We start from the raw sequence: 18,753 nt of genomic DNA, 5'->3' as shown, positions 1-18,753 counted from the left end.
TGATCTGACGTCAATCTGGGGAGAGCTTCTTGGATGCATTGAGGGAAACCTTTCTCCAATTCTCTAGAAAATAAGAATCTTCTTTTGCAAACAGGGTTTTCTTGCAAATTAGACACTTTGAAGGATGGATTCCTCAAAGGTGAATCAATTAATTGGCATTCTTTTATAAGATCATCAAAATCCCTTATGCTTGAGGTTAACCTGGCACCTCCTAATTTTTCTAAAATTCTTCTTATGACATTAAAATCTCCACCAACACACCATTTTGGAAAAGTTAAAGCCTGAAAGATCTTGAAGCTCCAACCAAAAATCCTTTTTAAAGTGTGATGAGCTAGGACCATAGACCAAAGAAAGCCAAAACTCTACAAGATAATAGCCAAAGTGCTCTTAGGGCGTCTAAGAGGGGTTCTACATGAAACCATCCACTCTACTCAAGGCGCTTTTGTTCAAGGGAGACAAATATTGGATGCGGTTCTCATAGCGAATGAGATAGTGGATGAGAGAAGACGATCAGGGGAGGAAGGCATCGTCTTCAAAATTGACTTTTTGTCTTGACAAGGATCCAAAGGTAACTATGTCACAGTTTTATTTCATGATCAGTTGGAGATGGTATTATATATTATATAAAATGAATGGAAAAATGAAAGGCCAGGTTTTCATGCTTTACTGGTATCTTTTATTGAACAAAAAGTGGTTGAATCTGCTTAATTGGATTTTCTATTGACAGGTAAGTCATAATTAGAAGGTATTTATGTTTGATTTTTTCCATTTTTCTATTTTCCATCTTAATCGGTGTCCCAAAATTTTGATGCCTGTATTTGCACTCTAATCCTAAGATTTGAAACTACTCTAAATAAGTTGACTTTGATTAGCCACTTTTAAACAGTCTATTGAGTTATATTTAGTTTTAAATTCTTTGGAAGTTTTCATTATCATTATTTTATATTTTCACAGGTTGAAAAGATTTATGCATGAACCTGGATATATTCTTGAGTATGTTAAGATCTTCCCTTAATTAGAAATTATGCATATCAGAGTTCCTAGTGATGGTTGTGTTCTCGACTCTTCTAGCATTTAACATGGAATTTTTATTGATTCTTGTAATATGCTTGTATACATGTAATGCAATGCTTGTATGGATCTCAGTCTCTGACTAGACCTGTAGTGTCCAACATTCTGAAGTCAGAACATTCAGAACGTAATGTTACTGGCCAGGTCAATATATGTCTAGTCCGCATGCATTCCAAATACATAAGAGCAATGGAGCCAGCAAACACTTATAAGGGCTCTGTTTATGTGGATGTAATTTTATAGACAATATGACTTCTCCAAATATCATTTATTATGTCCTGATCAACTGTTGCAGATATGCGGATTTTTTATCTCGTTTGAATGATGATAGAAATATCCGTGCTTTAAGCTCTCTCCCACCGGATGAATCTGTGGAGGTACAGTCTTTATCTTTTATTTTGCCTTGATTTGGACTTAATAGTATTAGTTAGAATTATAATCAAAATCTTTCTTATCATAAACTTTATTATTATAATATAAGAGAAATCAAATACATGGATGAGATGGGTGGATTGACTAGGCATGAATGGGATTGGAGGGTTAGTGGATTTCAATTTTTTTTTTTTTCCCTATAAAGGTTTGGGATACTCTTTCAATTGGATTCCTACAACAGTCTACTAGGTAGCAGATAAATTGGCTCAATCTGGATCTTTGGCATACAGGAGTTTATTGGGGCCTTGCTATGCCCATGAGCTGGATTTTTCTTAGGTTTCCTTGTTAGGGCCTTTTTGTGTTATCCATTTCTTTTGTAACATTATATTGTTCAGTTCAAGGTCACTTATTCTTTCTTGTACTTCTCTTCACTAATAAAGTTTTTGTTTCTTATTGAAAAACTAAAGGATGAGATATCTTTCGTAAAAGACGACTTTACAAGAAAAGACTATAGGGAAAAGGACCAAGAGCTGTTAAGGAGGGGAAAAATTGGCTCTAAACTCAATGGAGGAACTCCTCTATCAGTCAACGTATTGGTATCTTGATTTGTGAACCTAAACCTCCAAGCAAAAGAATAATCTGTCTCTAGAGAGATCCAGAATAATCCTCATCCAACAGTCACTTCTCCTTTGGTTTCTTTTACCCTAGGACACCTAAGGTGGAACAGTTGAAGAATCTTCCCCTGATCAAAATGTTGGAAGATGTCAAAACTTTTTTACCTCTTTGAGGTCCTCCAATAGAGCTAGAATCTTAGAGGGCATTTGGTACAACTTAATGCTTATTTTTTAATGACTTACTTAAACTATTCGTAAGTTGTTAACATAAAATTTCTACCTAAATTTTTACTTTAAATACTAAGGTTATTTAGTAAAGTTAATTTTTATTTTTATTTTAAATTATCAAGCTGACACATTTTCCCTAATTAATTTCAACTAATATTTATTCTCATTAATTTTATGTAATAAATTTGTTTTTTAAGCATCCATATTAAAAGTATCATAGAAGCTTAAAATTATATAATATAGTTACAAAATAGTTACTATAAAAAAATGAGTCATGGATGTAAAAGAGGTATGTGGGCAAATTGGGGAAAAGAGATTTGAAATTCCGAAGAAGTTAATTATTTTGATTTAATTCTTAAAATTGTTTTTGCTTTAAGTCATGCTATTAAGTTATTTTACCAAATATATGCTTAGTCTACTTAAAATTGAGCTATGAAGACCTATTAAGTCATTAAGTGAATTTACCAAACACTCTCTTAGTCTCAATGGCTAGACAAAACCTATTTGGCTTTCAGAGACTTAATAATCACCCCTTTATGATGTTGTACTCAAGGAATACAAAGTTAAGCTTGAAGCTTCCCTCTGGTGGAGGGTGGATTTTCAATAGGTCAATGGTGTTGTTCATATATGAATTTGAAAATAAATCTTCAAGTTTGGTTAGAATTTCCTTTATGGCAGTTCTCAGTAACAGTTTTGTGCTTCTAGCTTGTTTCACTCTCCCGAAGATTTTAAAATTCAAGGTTTTTATATATAATTTAAGTTTTTGCTTATTGACATTTTAGAAAATGGTTTTGATGTTATTTCTTTTTGCAGGTTTGGAAACGATTTACTCAATTTGAAGAAACCTATGGAAATCTTGCTAGCATGTTGAAGGTAATAATGAAATTTGTCTTTATCATGTTTTTTATTTGGATCTTTATTCTCTCTCTCTCTCTCTCTCTCTCTCTCTCTCTTTTTCTTTCTTTCTTTCTTTGTTTCTTCTTATCCTTCATCCTTTGTTTTTTTTTTTTTTTTTTAGTTGGTGGTGGGTGGGCTGGTTTGATTCCTGTTTCTCTGCATTTATTTTCCTTCCAATCAACTTTTTGTATTGTCATCAACAATGACATGTAGTTACCATCTTATGCTTGCCTCTTCTTACTGCTATTATTTGGATTAGAAAAAACAAATCCATTGATATAAATTAAAAAGGCTATTGAAATATTTATCTGATCAATTAATGCCCTACAAGATACCAATTACCTAGCCTTTTGCTTTGCTAAACAATTTGTAACAGGATTTTCTAATCATAGAACCCAAGAGACAGAGATACGAATCAGCTCTTGATAATTTTACAAAATGTCTTAAAATCAGCTCTCAATATACAAGGGGCTTCATCCTAGGCCTCAATATGCATGGAGCTGGCTGACTTAATGCCATAAAATATTCTTCTTTTATTTTTTTAATCTATGTTTTGAATTTAACTAGGAACCTCCTTTGTCTACACCTTAATCCCTTCCCACAAACTTGAGATAGCTTTTATGTGGAAAGTATATAGAAGAGTATTGGCTAATTATTATTATTATTTGATAAGCGAGGAACCTTCCATGGTTGAGCTATTCAAACTCTCCATGGGGACCCAAACCTTGGGGTGCTGACTGTGCTTGCCAAAACCAGCACCAGGTAATCCAAGGCATTCAACCAACGTTAGGAATCGAAACCTGGACCGTGCACTTCTACCACACATCCGACATTCGCCCTAACCAACTAGCACCCTAACGGGAAAATGTATTTACTACTTATTAATTAGAAAACAAATAATTCCATTTCTTCTAGTGATTTTATTTATCACAAGCTTTTCTTTTTTTTTTCTTTTTTTTTTTATTGGAAACGACAAAGGCATATATTGATAAAAAGGAAAGTACAAGAGAAGGATGAGGAATCCTCCCATCAAAGAAAAACAAATCTACAATGAAACAAAAGCGAGAAAATACAAGGTAGATACAGGCAACTGCTATGAATTAGGCCACCCCAATGGAGTTGCACGCCGCTAACCAATCAAGGAGTATCACATTAAGGGGAATCCCCTTAAAAACCTTAGAACAAAAAGCCCATAGAGAAGCAAGGAAGTGAATCATGTCCCAAAGGTTCTCTGAATTCCTTGTTTTATCCTCAAAGATCCTTGCATTTCTTTCCCGCCACACCACCCATAATAAAGCGATGCACGCAGCTTGCCATAATACAATCCCTCTCTTAGAAGATCCAAACCCATTAAAATTGGTAGAAAGCATGTCGCGGATGCTCCTAGGAGGGACCCAATCTATCTTTGTTAACTGAAATAGTCTGTACCACAACCCCATCGTCAGAGGGCAATGAAGAAAAAGATGATCTACTGTTTCTCCCTGCTTCATGCACAACATACAAATGTCGGGACTAAGTGCTTTGTAGGGTCTTCTCAACTGTAGCATGTCATTAGTATTTACCTTCTTGTGAGCCACTAACCAGACAAAGGACTTGATTTTAAAGGGGACTTGAGAATTCCAGACTAATTTGGAAGGGAAATCTGAAGGCAAACCAGATCTTTGGGATAAGGCAAGAAAGAAAGATTTGACTGTGAAAAGTCCTGAAGAAGATAAAGACCAAGATCTCTTATCTGGAACCGAAGGTGATAAGTGTATAAGATCGAGAGACCGCATGAGACTCTCTAAATCTTCTATCTCGGAATCGGAAAGGTTACGGCGGAAGTTAAAGTTCCAAGAGAAGGGTCGAGTGGATCCGAGAATTGAAGAAATAGGAATATTTTTATCCATTACTACTCTAAGTAGTCTTGGATAACGGACCCCCATAGGTTGATCCCCCCATCACAAGTCTTCCCAGAATCGAATTCTTTCCCCATCTCCTACCAAGAACCGAGTAAACTTGGAAAAATCTTGGAAAACTTGTGCAATAGCCTTCCAAGGACAACGATGTGACCATCTAACAACAGTGTTGGCCTCCCAACCATTAGAATGTGATCCATAAATGCTTAAAATGACCTGATGCCACAGCGCTGAACCCTCCCTGGGATACCTCCACAACCATTTCCCTAAGAGAGCGGAATTCCGCAAGGAAATCCTTCCGAGACCCAAACCCCCTTTCGCCTTCGGATTACACACTACATCCCAACTGACTAGATGATCTCTTTTTCCTTCCCCAACCCCGGACCATAAAAAGTCTCTTTGCAACCTCTCAATTCTTACTGCCACGGAGGCGGGAATCTTAAACAATGAAAGGAAGTAACAAGGCATATGAGTGAGACAAGATTGAATGAGAGTTATCCTACCTCCAAACGATAAATATGCCTTTTGCCACCCATCTAATCTGCTCGAGATCCTCTCAATTACAGGATCCCAGAAACTACCCGACTTAGGATTCCCACCCAGAGGAAGACCCAGGTAGAGTATGGGCCACCCAGATGCCTTGCAATCAAGCAGCTTGGCCAACCTATGAAGATGATCCTGACCAAGGTTGATGCCATAAATATTACTTTTGTCAAGGTTAACCTTCAGCCCAGAAATATGCCCAAACACTAGCAAAACGCTCTTGAGAGTTAGCAAGTCCTCTTCTCGAGTACTAGAGAAGAAAATGGTGTCATCTGCAAATTGTAAATGGGACACCCTTGTTCTGTTCCTACCCACCCTGAAACCCTCTAGAGCATTTCTTTCCTCTGCTCTCAATAACATCCTGCTCAAAACATCTGCTACTATGGTGAACAAAAAAGGGGATAAAGGGTCTCCTTGTCTTAAACCTCTAGATGCCTTAACCCACCCTTTAGCGTTTCCATTCACTAGAATTGCAAAAGACACCGATGACAGACAACCTCTTATCCATTTCCTCCATCTAGGATTGAACCCCTTTTCCTCCATCACATGGTCCAAAAAATCCCAACTCACACGGTCATAAGCCTTTTCAAAGTCAATTTTAAAGACAACTCCTTCCTCCCTTGATCGTTTTTTCTCATCCACTATCTCATTGGCTATGAGGACTGTGTCCAAAATTTGTCTCCCTTGAACAAAAGCTCCTTGAGTGGAATGGATGGTTTCATGAAGTATCCCTCTTAAACGCCCTGCTAACACTTTGGCTATAATCTTGTAAAGACTTGTGATCAAGCTAATGGGTCTATAGTCTGATATCTTCTTTGCTATACTTTTTTTAGGTAGCAGAACTATGAAGGACACATTAGTGCTCTGATTAATTACCCCGCTCTTGTGAAACTCATCAAACACTTTCACTAAGTCCTCCTTAATCACATCCCAACAATCTTGAAACATTGCAATAGTAAAACCATCAGGCCTCGGTGCTTTATCCCTATCCATCTGAAAAATGGCCTTATAGATCTCTTCTTCAGTAAAAGGGGATTCCAACCTAGACGCACTCTCTCTAGATATAGGAGACCAATCTAAGCCTTCAACTCTCCAAGATTCTTTAGAAGGACTAGCATAGAGCTTTTCAAAATACCTTAAGATCTCCTCTTTGATGCTCTCTGAATTATCCATCACCAAGCCTCTTTCATTCTCCAACACCTTGATAAATTTCCTATTTCTCCTGCCATTAGCCACTTTATGGAAAAATTTTGAATTACAATCCCTTCCTTAACCCATTTCACCCTAACTTTTTGTCTCCAATGAATTTCTTCCCTCAAGATCAACTCCTTTAACTCCCCTTTCCTTACGGCTCTATGGATTAAAAGTTCAGGGGGAAGACCCCCTTCTTGCTCCATGGAGTCAAAGTTAGCTATATCTAACAAAATGCTTTTTTTCCTTTCAATTAGGTCACCAAAAGAATTCTTATTCCACTCTTTCAATTTGGCCTTAAGGAATTGGAGTTTCCTCATGAACTTGTGACCTTCCCACCCATCTCCTTGAAACTCCTTCCACCATCTTCCGAAGCTCTCCTTAAAACTTGGATGATGTAACCACATATTCTCAAACCTGAATGGTGTTGGACCCCACTTGAACGGGTTGGTTTCCAAGACAATCGGCCAATGATCCGACGTCCATCTCGGAAGAACTTCTTGGAGACTTTGCGGGAATAATTGTTCCCACTCATTTGAGTAGAGAAAACGGTCTAATCTCTTGCAAACGGGATTCTCTTGCATGTTTGACCAAGTGAATGAAGCACTCCTTAAAGGAGGATCAATTAGCTCGTTTTCTCTTATAAAGTCATCCAAGTCCTTCATGCTTGGGGTCAATCTAGCACCGCCCAATTTTTCTGAACATCTCCTTATGACATTGAAATCTCCACCCACGCACCAACATGGGTAAGAAAGTCCATAAATGTCTGAAAGCTCCACCCAAAAATCCTTCCTAAGAGCTGTGCTATTTGGGCCATAGACGGCTGATAACCAAAACTGTTCGCTTCCATCCACTGCAAACTTGACTGAGACTGAAAAGGAACCTAATACCACCTCCTCGTTGTGCAACTTTTTAGAGTCCCACATAACCAAAATCCCCCCCGAAGCCCCACATGCCGGAAGGACTGCCCATTCCTTATTTCTGGCTGTCCACACACTGCCCACAAACCTCCTGTCACACTCTGCCTTTTTTGTTTCCTGAATCATCACTATATCCGGTTTTTCCAATCTCAAAAAGTCTTTAACTACCCATCTCTTTTTCCTTGAACCCAACCCCCTGGTATTCCAACTGATTATCTTCATGGATTAAACACACGGACCCTAATCCTCCAAACCAGCTCCAGCTCATCTCACAAACCTTTGGTACATCTGCTTTTCCTCCTGGAATATACTTTTATATCCAGAGTCTTTAAGACATCGCGCACTTTTGCCATTTTTCTAGGAGAAATTCCTTCTATTTGAAACTCACCTGATGGGGAACCCGCACAAACACCCGGACTGACTGTAGCCTGATTGGGAGATGGATTTGTATTAGGCATCACTGGGCTAACACTGTCGGTCACCTGGCTAGGATAATCAGTCTGGTTCACCACCAAACCGAGGTTAGGGAAACCAACACTAATTTGACCCATAGTACCATCGTCATCTTTTTTGAAAAAAAATTTTGAGTTCTCTCGGTTTTCCAAAGAATTCAGGGACTGAATGTCTGAACTGGGAAGAGTGGGGGCAGCAGGACTCAAGAGGGGAGAAAAAGATCTATAAGAATGGGGATTGGATTCATAATAGGTTATTAGAGTCCTAGTAGACTTTGGATTTCTTAAAGAAGCCTATAAATAGGCTAATTAATGTAAATCAAAGGGATGAATTGATATGAATATTATTATATTTTCTTTCATTGCAAGGTTGCAACCCTCAATAGTGAGACTCCATTGATTTTCTTTTAGGTGAGACTCCTAGAAGGCCTTAGTGAGATTATAAGGTTTTCCATCTTTTCTTCATTGTTTCTTCTTTCTCTCTATTTCTTATCTTATAATTTTCTCTACCATAAAATTTATCTACCCTTGAATGTAGGTTGTCCTACATGAATGTAGGTTAATTCAGTGACTAAATGTCTAGGTGGCAACATGTGAACTTGTCAGTGACTTCATTGTTGTTGGATATTAAGCAAGTTGGAATTTCAAACATCTATGAATACAAAATGCATTCGGTTAATTATAGGATTCTCAGGATTGAATTAATAGCTGTCTTAGCCCAAGTAATTGCCTAATTATTAAAATGATTAACTCTTAGTTGTTTATCTTATAATATTTTCTTATTCACTCCATAAGATTTGTGCTCTGACTATTGTAATGTTGAGATAGGTTGAGCAAAGACGTAAAGAAGCTCTTTCTAGAACAGGTGAAGATGGCACAACAACATTAGAAAGTTCATTGCAAGATGTGGTATCACGGTATAGTTTTATGGATCTTTGGCCATGCTCCTCAAGGGATTTGGATCACTTGGCCCGACAAGAGGTACCTTCATATTTGTTTAAATTGTTTTGTTATTCATATGCCTGTCATGGTGATTATTTTTCATTTCTAGGCATGCATTACTGAAGTTTTTAATATCTCTAAAACAAATTTTGAGAGATGACTCTCATATTGTTCATTATCTGCCATTCTTTGATTTTTTGCCACTTGGATGACTAAATTATCGAAATTATCGTACTGAGAGCCACTTCATTCTTCTATCACCATGCGTTTTAGTGAAAGCTGAAAGCTACCCGTATAAAGTTTGTGCTGGAACGTACTTGTAGACATCTGATGCACAAACACGCACACATGCACACACAATCTCTTGAATTTTCATGCAGTTAAGTATCATGGTTTATGTTTCTTATAATTACACTCCTCATCCCTCTATTTTTTTTTCCCATGGATCAGATTTCTCTGCTTGTTTTGCTCATTTGGTTCTAGTTACTATCCTTGTGCAGCATGATGCAACCATATATAACTCATACTATATACTTTTTATTTTGTAAAGAACAGCATTCGCATCATTCATGGTCTATGTATGGTGATTTTTGAAATGGATGGTGTTGAACTATTAATTTTCCTAAAAGGTTAAGCTTGGTAGGATTTGGGTTCACAATGTATATCATTCTCTCCAACACCCTCCCTTATGTGTAGCCCCACTTTTTGGGCTTAATTAATTGGGGCATTTTCAACACTCTTCCTCTTGTGTAGCCTCTCTTTTTTGGTCTTACAATTGGGCTTAATAAATTGGGAAAATAAACATGCAGTGGTGAGATTCAAACACATGACCTCCCACCAAATGAGGCTTTGATACCACGTTGAAATGCCAATTTTCCTAGAAACTTAAGCTTGTAGGATTTAGGGTCACAATGTATATCTTTCTTTGCAACTGATTGACTATTACTTTCTTTATAGTTTTCTGCTTTTGACTTTCTGCTGATAAGGATGAAAACAGAAGTGTGTGAATGTTGGTTTACTTAATCTTGTTTTGCTTTATTTCATTATTCTATTTAAATATGTAAATTAAGTTTACAATAAACAATGTGATTGTAATGTGATCTAGACATATACCTTATATTCCATAATCCTGACTTTATAGGCTGCAATTTTTGTACTTATTATCACCTTCATGGTTGCACCCCAGAAGTTATTGGTGCTATTCATGAACCTCTTTCTGTTAACATGAAAACTAAAGAGGGAGTTTCTCTTCTAGATCTCCTCACTGTCATATCATTATCATTCATGTTCCTCCTTATCCATCTCATTGCCTAACCTCTTGACCTTCTGATTAATCTGGATTCAAATTTTTCAGTGGCTTGCAAAAAATATTAATAAGAAGGTTGAGAAATCAGCTATTCTCAAAGGAGTAGGTTCCACAGGTACAATTAAGTGCTCATCGTTTGAACTGATATCTGGTTACACTTTCTATTTAATTACCTTTATGAAGTCCTCTTTAGGTGTAGAAAAGAGTGCCTCAGGTTTTACAACCAACTCCAATCCAGCTACAAAGGTCTTCTATCCAGATACTTCTCAGATGGTGGTCTACGACCCAAGGCAAAAGCCTAGTATGCAACTTTAGTTAATGATTATTTTCTTAGTTTTGTCCTCAACTTTAGTTCATGGTGTAAGACAAGGTCAAGGGGGTTGCCTATTACCAAACAAGGTAGAGGCTCAGACTTGGCTAGTTCGGGATTTAAGGAGGGGGAACCACTAATAATGGCAGTGGAAACAAGGAAAAAAGATGTAAAAACAGGAAAAAGACAAAATAGAGAAGGACTGAAGCAAAGTCTTTCACGATGGCCTTCTAGGAATCTCACCTAGAGGATTAGTGGTGCAGTCTCGTCATCACAAGCAAAAATGCAAAGAAAAAAATAGTATCATTTGCCTCAGTATTCTCTTGGTGTGAAAAGCCTTATTGAAGGCCTATTAAGACTCTAATTAACCTACTAGAATTCTTAGCTGGTCCCCTAGGAATCTACATCATCCCAAATAATAGAATTGAAATTAAAAAATAAAATAAAATTAGGAAACTGGAAAATTTCTAAGTTAATTAAATGTTACTAATTTGACTCCAGATAATATGAATCTGAAAATTGTTGAATTACCTAGACAGATAGCTTAGGATTTCTTCATTTTGAAATCTGAAAATTTTCAATAGAAGTACAAAATGTCTACTGGTCTAGAATATTTGTTTGAAAATTCAAACTTGATAATTCATTCTGAACTTTAGAACCATGGGATCAACCATGGTTTTATTTTTTTCTTTTTCTTTTATTTTGATTCATGGTTGCTCCATGGATACTTTCAAGGTACCTGTGTTGTTCCCTCTGTTAGGCCCTAGTTAATGTTAAGATACAGTCTTATTTTACAAATGGAAAGGAGACATACCCATTCAATAGAAGATGTTTTGATACGATTGTAGGATATGTTTTTTTTTTTAAAAGTATATTGTGTAAAACTATGGGTCTCTTTGGTAACTGTTTTCGAAAATAATTCTGAAAAATAGTTTTTAAAAACAATTTTTGAAAACCGTTTTATGATGTTTTGTAGAACAAAAATTTGTTTGAAAACGTAAAATGTTTTTATCCTATTTTTAATATTTTTAAATATATTATAAAAATAATTGTTATGTCTATTGTTTTATTTGTAATCATTCTACATGTTTATACAATTATTTTTTAAAACAAGTCTCAAAAAACTAGTGAAAACAACAAAAAGATGTTATCTAAAAACATCTTGTTTTCTGTTGGTTATCAAGCGTGTTTTCTTGTCTTTTTATCTACAAAACAGAAAACTGTTCTAAAAAACAATTATCAAATAGACCCTATATCATTGTAGCACACAACTTCTACTCGGGGCCTCATCTTTATTTGACTGCAGGCACTGGGCCTCTTCCAAGCACAACAGCACCTGTACTTCCTTCCATTTCTAGCACCCTGTCAAATCCCAGTGTAGCAATGGTCAGTAGCAGACCAGCCAATCCACTTGATGAAATTCTGAAATCAACGCCACCTGCATTGGTAGCATTTATAGCAAATTTGCCTGCTGTAGAGGGTAATCTCTCATGCATCCCTTTTAAAATATATTTCACATATTTTACAATTTCCATCTGTTTTTCCTTTCCTTCCTAGGTCAAATACCGAACTTAAATGATTTAATTGGAGTAGTCATTAATTGTTGTTTGTCAACATTATGGCATGGAGAGATATGCTTACTTTTAGGTGTTTGTATGATTTCTTCTTCTTCTTCTTCTTCTTCTTCTTCTCTCTCTCTCTCTTCCTCTCCCTTTCTCTCTTTTTTTTTTTTTTTTTTGGTGTTAGAAGCCACAATTATCATATAAAAAAGAGAAGAATTTGCAAGGAGTGGTCCTTTACAATAGAAGCAATACAAGTAGAAAGGAAAAGAAACAAAGAAAGATGACAAGAAAGAAAATAAAATAAAATACCACGCTATATGGTATGATTCAAAAATACGATATCAGTCACTGACTTGGGAGGTCTTTAAGGCATATCGATCTTGGTACCTTGGGCAATAAGCCAAATATATTAATTAAAAAACTAAAAAATATATATATTAAAAAAAATTATAACAACGGTAAAACAAAATAAACACTGTCAAATGAACTCAATAATTAATAAAACAAACTTCTTTCATTTAATATTTAGTTACATTAGTATATTATTTTAAACTATTAAATATTAATAACTAAATATTTAACTCCAAATCTATATAAATATACTAAAAATATTTAAAAATGCTATTATTAAGTTTTATGGCATTGAATTATTTATTCATTTTTATATTTATATAATTTAATTTATTAGTTGGAGTATAATAATGATCAATATTTATCTATCTTAAAACTATTATATATCCATATTTAATACTTGTAACAATTACCATACTTCAATTTGTTATGTTTTTAATTCCTTATGAATTTGTGAAAATTTCTTAAATCCATCTCAATTGCTCACTTTCCGAATTCCTAAATTCCAAACAAAAGCTAGAGCATGTGGAGAGGCATTGTTGCAGCACCACATTACCCATTGTCACTACACCCATGTGATTGGACTCATCGTCGGTAGACAATGAAAAAAGATGATATTGCCATTCAATCTTGGCACCAACACACAACCAGCAAGTAAGCAAGCAACAAAGATTGAAGAAGAGGGCCACCATCGGAATCTTTTGCAGTGATGCCTCAACTAGTGTGGGCTCTACCACTCATTGCCAAAGTTCAATTCAACAACAAGGAAGAAGATCGTATTGTTTTGTGGGTTTGAAGCCATGGATCTGAGTTAACTCAGTAGTTTTGGTGAACCAAAAACGTTACAACCTTGGCCTCTTAAGAACTTGATCGAGTTAAACGAATTTTACTAGATAGAAGAGGATTTTGGTTCTTCTCGTCTCCATATCAATTAGCGGGTCTGGGCTGAAATTTTAATGCTTAAGTCTGGACTTGGGTTGACAAATCTTTGATAATATATATATATATATATATATATATATATAAGCAAATAAAGAAAAAATTAATTAGAAAGGAATTATACAAATGGCTAACCTTAATCCTTGGTCAATAAATTATGGGTCAATATTAAAACAGGGAAACTAAATTGTCAACTATTTGAGTATCTCTTTCTCCTCATAGTTTTTGAAACTAATGAAACTAATGTGACAATCATCAATAAATTTGAGAAAATAAGAGGCAACTTGGTATGCCTTCAAACTCATAGGTTCGCAAATGTTTGAATGGACCAACTCTAGAAAATAAGAAGCCTTAGGTGTAAGGCTTTCTACAAGCTTTACTAGCTTTAGAGGGTAAGAAGCCTTAGGCTAACATTGCGAGAGACACTAGAAGGCCTTCTCTTGCTAGTCTAGCCATTTTTTCCTTATCTATGTGTCTTAATCTAGCATTCCACTTCATAGATTCAGTGTTATTATCATAAGCCACAAAAGAGATCAAGAGTCTAAGCCCAACATATCTAACCATTAGATAAATAATCGTGTCCATACAAGGTCTTATTCAAATAGAATTCAACCTTTGGCCCAACAAAATGAAAAAAGAAATTGAGTTCAAGTAGAGCTATAATTGAAACCATATTACATTGAACACCAGGTTCATTTCATTTTGGTCTTATTCTTTTTCCTATTGCACTTGCATCTTTGGTGGTTTTTCTAGTTTCCTTTCTTTGGCCCCAAATTATCAATTGCATCACCATGTTTTCTTTATCTATTACACTTAGTCTTGTTAGCTTGTCATTGTCCTGCATAGGGGACAAGTATGGCATGTTGCACCCCTAGGCACTCCGCTTCTAGATCAATGAGGCAAGAAATATCAGTCAAAATTCCAGGGATAACACCAAAGTGCTCTGATACCAAATGATACCATTTTAAGGAAATAAAACGATAACTTAACAACACAAGTTTGCCGCTCTAAAGATAAGAAATTCACCTCCTTAAAGATAAGAAGTCACAATTAAGCTCACCACTCAAAGGAATCCACCATAGAGATAAGAACTTTGATAGAAAAATCAAACACAGGTTTTTTCTTAACAATCTGACAAAAGCCTTTCAATTCTGAAACTGAGCATATTTAATCTTGGAACAACCCTCCCAGAATAGGAAAAGACTATATTTAGACTAGCATGGTAAAGACTTTATTTAATCTTGGAACAACCCTCCAAGCATAGGAAATGTAAAAACTATTAATGACCAGATTCATTGACTAATTAACCAACCAGCTGATTGAATATGATTAAACCAAATAGTAGGCTGGTCAATTGTGAACTTTTAGGCTGGTCAATTGTGAACTTTTAGGCTTTAATTACTTCTTGGACCATTAAACCAAATTGGGTTATCTCTTTTGTAAGAGAATTAACATTGGGCTCATTCGCACCTTCAAGTGGGCTCATGTTGGGTTGCTTACCTACATCACTCATGTTGGGCTGCTTACCTGCATCACCTCTTCAACCCTAATATTATCACTAGGGAGTCATAAAACCACCATAGGCTTCTCCAACTCTCTTGAAAAGTTGTGTGCCCATAAGTGCAATGGCATTTCCACCAGTCTTACCCATGTCTCTTTGGCCTGAATGCATGGTAAAAAATAACCCCCCATTGCAGCCCACCTGTCCAAATGCATAAATTTGTCCTTGAATTGTCTCAATCCTTTGCTCAAGACCATATCTACATCCAAGCCTTCTTCAAACTCAAATAAGATGAGGATTCTTCCCAAAGTATATAGGTGCAAATCCCCTTCCAAGAACCAACTTTTGACAGCCAAACTTCTCAACTCAGACAACACTGGAGCCTGGTCAATAAAACCCCCCCATCGCCCTATTAAGTGGCACTGGAGGCTCCTCCCTTTCATCAAGCTGAACCCACACAGCTTCTCCCATATTAGGCTTAGTCTTCCTTTCAACAGCTGCAGCAGCAATGGCAGTCTCCTTGATAGGGACCCTTATCCCCATGCTCCATACCTTATTGGCTAACCTCTTGGAAAACCCCTGCCTTCTAGGAATACCAAAGAAATTTTTTTTGCTCCATGGGTATAGATGGAACAAAGAATAAGGCGCACTGAACAATTGCTTTGTAGATGTAGCATATAAACCCTCTCTCCATCCTTCCAAACCTTCTGAAAAGGGGTCGTATTAATATTCTTTCCAAGCATTGCTTTATTAATAATCTTTTCATCCTATCGAAAAGGAAAATATGTCTTGTGCTTGAGCTAGCTTATAATATTTCAAGTAATCTAAATAAGCCTGCCTCCATTATCCCTGATTCCTAATTGAATTGCATGTTGTGCGCCTGTTTCTGTTCCTTATCCACATACCATAGAAACTATCAGGGAGGGGAGCAATGCAAAAAATTTCTGCCTCCCATTTGAGTTTCTGCCGTTAAAGAATGAACAGCTTATTATTTATGCTATTACTAATGTTATGATTGATACCTGATATGCATCCCATTGGGACACTTACTAGTTAGGTCACTTAATTGTTATCCAGGCAATAATGCTTAAATATTTGCAGTTTTTCTGTTATCTTACTCATATTAGTCTCATCTGCCCAATCCATGCCTGCATTAAATTAGGTCCTATTTAAAGAGAGAACAGTTCTTCCTTATAGCTCTTACTTCTAATTCTGCTTATCTCGCAACCATTTATGTTGTTGTCAAATTATAATTCATTCATAGGAAATTGAAGAGAGAAAGTGACCCTTAATCGTTGTCTCATCAAGGGATGAAGCTTTGCTCTTATAACTAATCATTGTCAATCTGTTCCTGTTAGGTCCATCACTAGATGTGGATGTTGTATTATCAATTTGTTTGCAGAGCAACGTATCAACAGGCCAAACTAGGCTCTCAACACAGTTGGCAGCAGGTCCTGTTCCCAGCACAAGTGACCTCTCTGGCTCAAGCAAGTCCCATCCCATCCCAAGTGGTTCATCTTTCAAACCAATGAGAGACAGACAGCCTGGAAAAAGAAAAGATCTAGACAATATGTGCCCCTTGTATCATTTTCAATATGCTTGTTATGCCTACAAAATTAGAAACACATTATGCTTGCTATCCTACAAAATTGGGAACATATTTTTTGGGCATAGATGTCATTTGTGGGAAATATTTGTTATTCATTTTATGATTTTCAATGCTTGAAGGCACTGTAACTTATTTGTGTGATGTTCCAATAGGGTGCTTTGTAGCAGACCAACATGTTGTAATGTGTGTCACAACTATGCTAGGCACCACATCTGAATTCACACCATGTTATAGTAATAATCATTACATAAAGTAAAAAAGGAGTTATTTTTTGCTATGACAGTACTCTGAAACTTGGTTGAGTTTCATGTTTCACAATATTTGATTGAGGCAACAACAAACAGCAGGCGCCAAAACTGCTGTATAATTGTAGTTTTGAGAACTATGTCACTAATATTAAAAGTTCACTTGTCATTGATAGGGCAAGAGGATGATGAAACTGCAACTGCGCAAAGTCTGCCGCTCCCTAGAGATGTTTTCAAGATCCGACAAATTTGGAAAGCTCGAGGAGGTACCACGTCACAAACAGGATCAGCATCTTATGGGAGCGCATTTTCTGGAGAGCTCTCTGGCAGCACTGGCTAATTTATCGTGTTTCTTTTGTTCTTGGTTAGATATTTGTTTAGGAAGTATTGTCTTTAGTTATTTTTTGTTTATGTAAAATGTAATCCTTAATTTGTTTGTACTATAATTTAACATCTATTTTCATTATGAGTAATAAAATAAAGATAAAAGTTGTGGATGTATGAGTTGAGTTTATTGAAATTCATAGACATCCTAAAAAGGGTATATAGTAGAATCTAGAAGTTTGTAATAATTAGATATGAAGCCTATCAACCTTGCATTAACTCTACTTATTATAAATATGTGTTCTTTTGTTCAATGGCCTTGAAAAATATAAACAATAGATCCTAAAAGTTGGATTCAAAAAGGGCAAAACAAAAAAAAAATCTTTGCAACTTGGGACCTTGCTACTTCTCTTGACCACTTAATTTTGTAGTTGAAATTTGTGTGTATAAATTTTTGCCACACTAAATGCAACGGGGTCTGCTCTCATCTCTTTCACGGATTTTTAGCTTCATCCAAGTCAATGACCTCTTAAGAAGATTCAAGCTACAAACATGTTGACGAGGGTGATGGATCACCATTACTCTTTCAACGCATATCACTAATGCAAACCCTACAACTTGTAGCAAATTTTAGGCAACTAGAACACCTTCAATTCGGTACACAAATGTTACTTGGTAAAATTGGTGGAAATGTACAACGAACACCAACCAACCATTGCCTTAGCATCCTAGCAGCAAAGAAGCAATGTGCCCTTATGTGGAGAAACATTCACCATTGTGGAAAGAATTAAGGGACAAGTTCACTCATTAAATTTTTTATGCGACCTCCTACACATTGATCTCTTTGGGGACAAAAAACCAAGTCCCTTCCTATGTAGCGAGATATGTGCCAGTATTGAAGGAATCAAGGATAAATACCTTCATTCCGTTTAAACAACTCAAGGATGAGTTCTCATAGGTAAGTGACCAAGTTGCCAACCATAGGAAGAGAAAACTCATTGTTGTTGAAGGAATTAAGGAACTAAGAGCCTATTTCGCGGAGTCTTGTTTTTAAAAATTCATAACATCTGGTTATTGTTCTCTATTTTCTGTTTTTTAAAATAAAATGAAATAGAGAACAACTTTTAGAGAACATGTAAAACTCATTTTCACCAATTTTTAAAAATAATAAATAAATAAATAAAAACACATGCACATTATTATTTCTCTTTTATACAGAATCATTATTTTTTTATTTGTTTTTGCTAACAAATTAACTTTAAATTAAACAAGACTTGAAGTATCGGATTTGTTAACAAGTCTATTAATATTTAAAAATAACTTTATATTTAAATAATAAACTCATTAACATCATAAATTTATGAATATAATAAAAATATCATTTTCTAACACATAATAAAATAGTAGATTTTCTACTAAAAATATAATTTATGATTTTAGTATAATATTACTATTTATGTTTCACTAAAAACTATTTT

At 35.7% G+C, this 18,753-nt stretch overlaps 2 protein-coding genes across 3 annotated transcripts; both read left to right on the top strand.

Moving 5' to 3' along the window:
- Positions 1 to 3,077: 3,077 nt before the first annotated feature.
- LOC117924720 (cleavage stimulation factor subunit 77-like) lies at positions 3,078 to 10,749 on the top strand. Its single transcript, XM_034843441.1, has 4 exons — positions 3,078 to 3,158; positions 9,015 to 9,167; positions 10,483 to 10,549; positions 10,634 to 10,749. Exons 1-4 carry the CDS (start codon positions 3,150 to 3,152, stop codon positions 10,747 to 10,749), a joined length of 345 nt encoding a protein of 114 aa, XP_034699332.1. The 5' UTR covers positions 3,078 to 3,149.
- A 1,312-nt stretch (positions 10,750 to 12,061) lies between these two features.
- On the top strand, positions 12,062 to 17,452 carry LOC117924459 (cleavage stimulation factor subunit 77-like). Of its 2 annotated transcripts, none has more exons than XM_034843064.1 (3): positions 12,062 to 12,224; positions 16,468 to 16,665; positions 17,128 to 17,452. In XM_034843064.1, exons 1-3 carry the CDS (start codon positions 12,128 to 12,130, stop codon positions 17,289 to 17,291), a joined length of 459 nt encoding a protein of 152 aa, XP_034698955.1. In that variant the 5' UTR covers positions 12,062 to 12,127; the 3' UTR covers positions 17,292 to 17,452. The 2 variants fall into 2 exon arrangements, with proteins under 2 accessions (XP_034698955.1, XP_034698954.1); XM_034843063.1 differs by having other exon boundaries at positions 16,456 to 16,665.
- The last annotated feature ends 1,301 nt before the right edge of the window (positions 17,453 to 18,753 follow it).

Source organism: Vitis riparia, chromosome 11, assembly GCF_004353265.1.
Source record: "Vitis riparia cultivar Riparia Gloire de Montpellier isolate 1030 chromosome 11, EGFV_Vit.rip_1.0, whole genome shotgun sequence".
Taxonomy (NCBI): Eukaryota; Viridiplantae; Streptophyta; class Magnoliopsida; order Vitales; family Vitaceae; genus Vitis; species Vitis riparia.
Note: the sequence above shows the minus strand (reverse complement) of the source record. Positions and strands in the feature narration are given on the sequence as shown.

Coding starts and splice junctions, on each gene's coding strand:
- LOC117924720 (XM_034843441.1), top strand. Junction 9,168..10,482: donor ATCACTTGGCCCGACAAGAG/GTACCTTCATAT, acceptor CAAATTTTTCAG/TGGCTTGCAAAAAATATTAA. Junction 10,550..10,633: donor CAAAGGAGTAGGTTCCACAG/GTACAATTAAGT, acceptor CTTTAGGTGTAG/AAAAGAGTGCCTCAGGTTTT.
- LOC117924459 (XM_034843063.1), top strand. CDS start 12,128: ATGGTCAGTAGCAGACCAGCCAATCCACTTGATGAAATTCTGAAATCA. Junction 12,225..16,455: donor AAATTTGCCTGCTGTAGAGG/GTAATCTCTCAT, acceptor TGTTCCTGTTAG/GTCCATCACTAGATGTGGAT. Junction 16,666..17,127: donor AAAAAGAAAAGATCTAGACA/ATATGTGCCCCT, acceptor TGTCATTGATAG/GGCAAGAGGATGATGAAACT.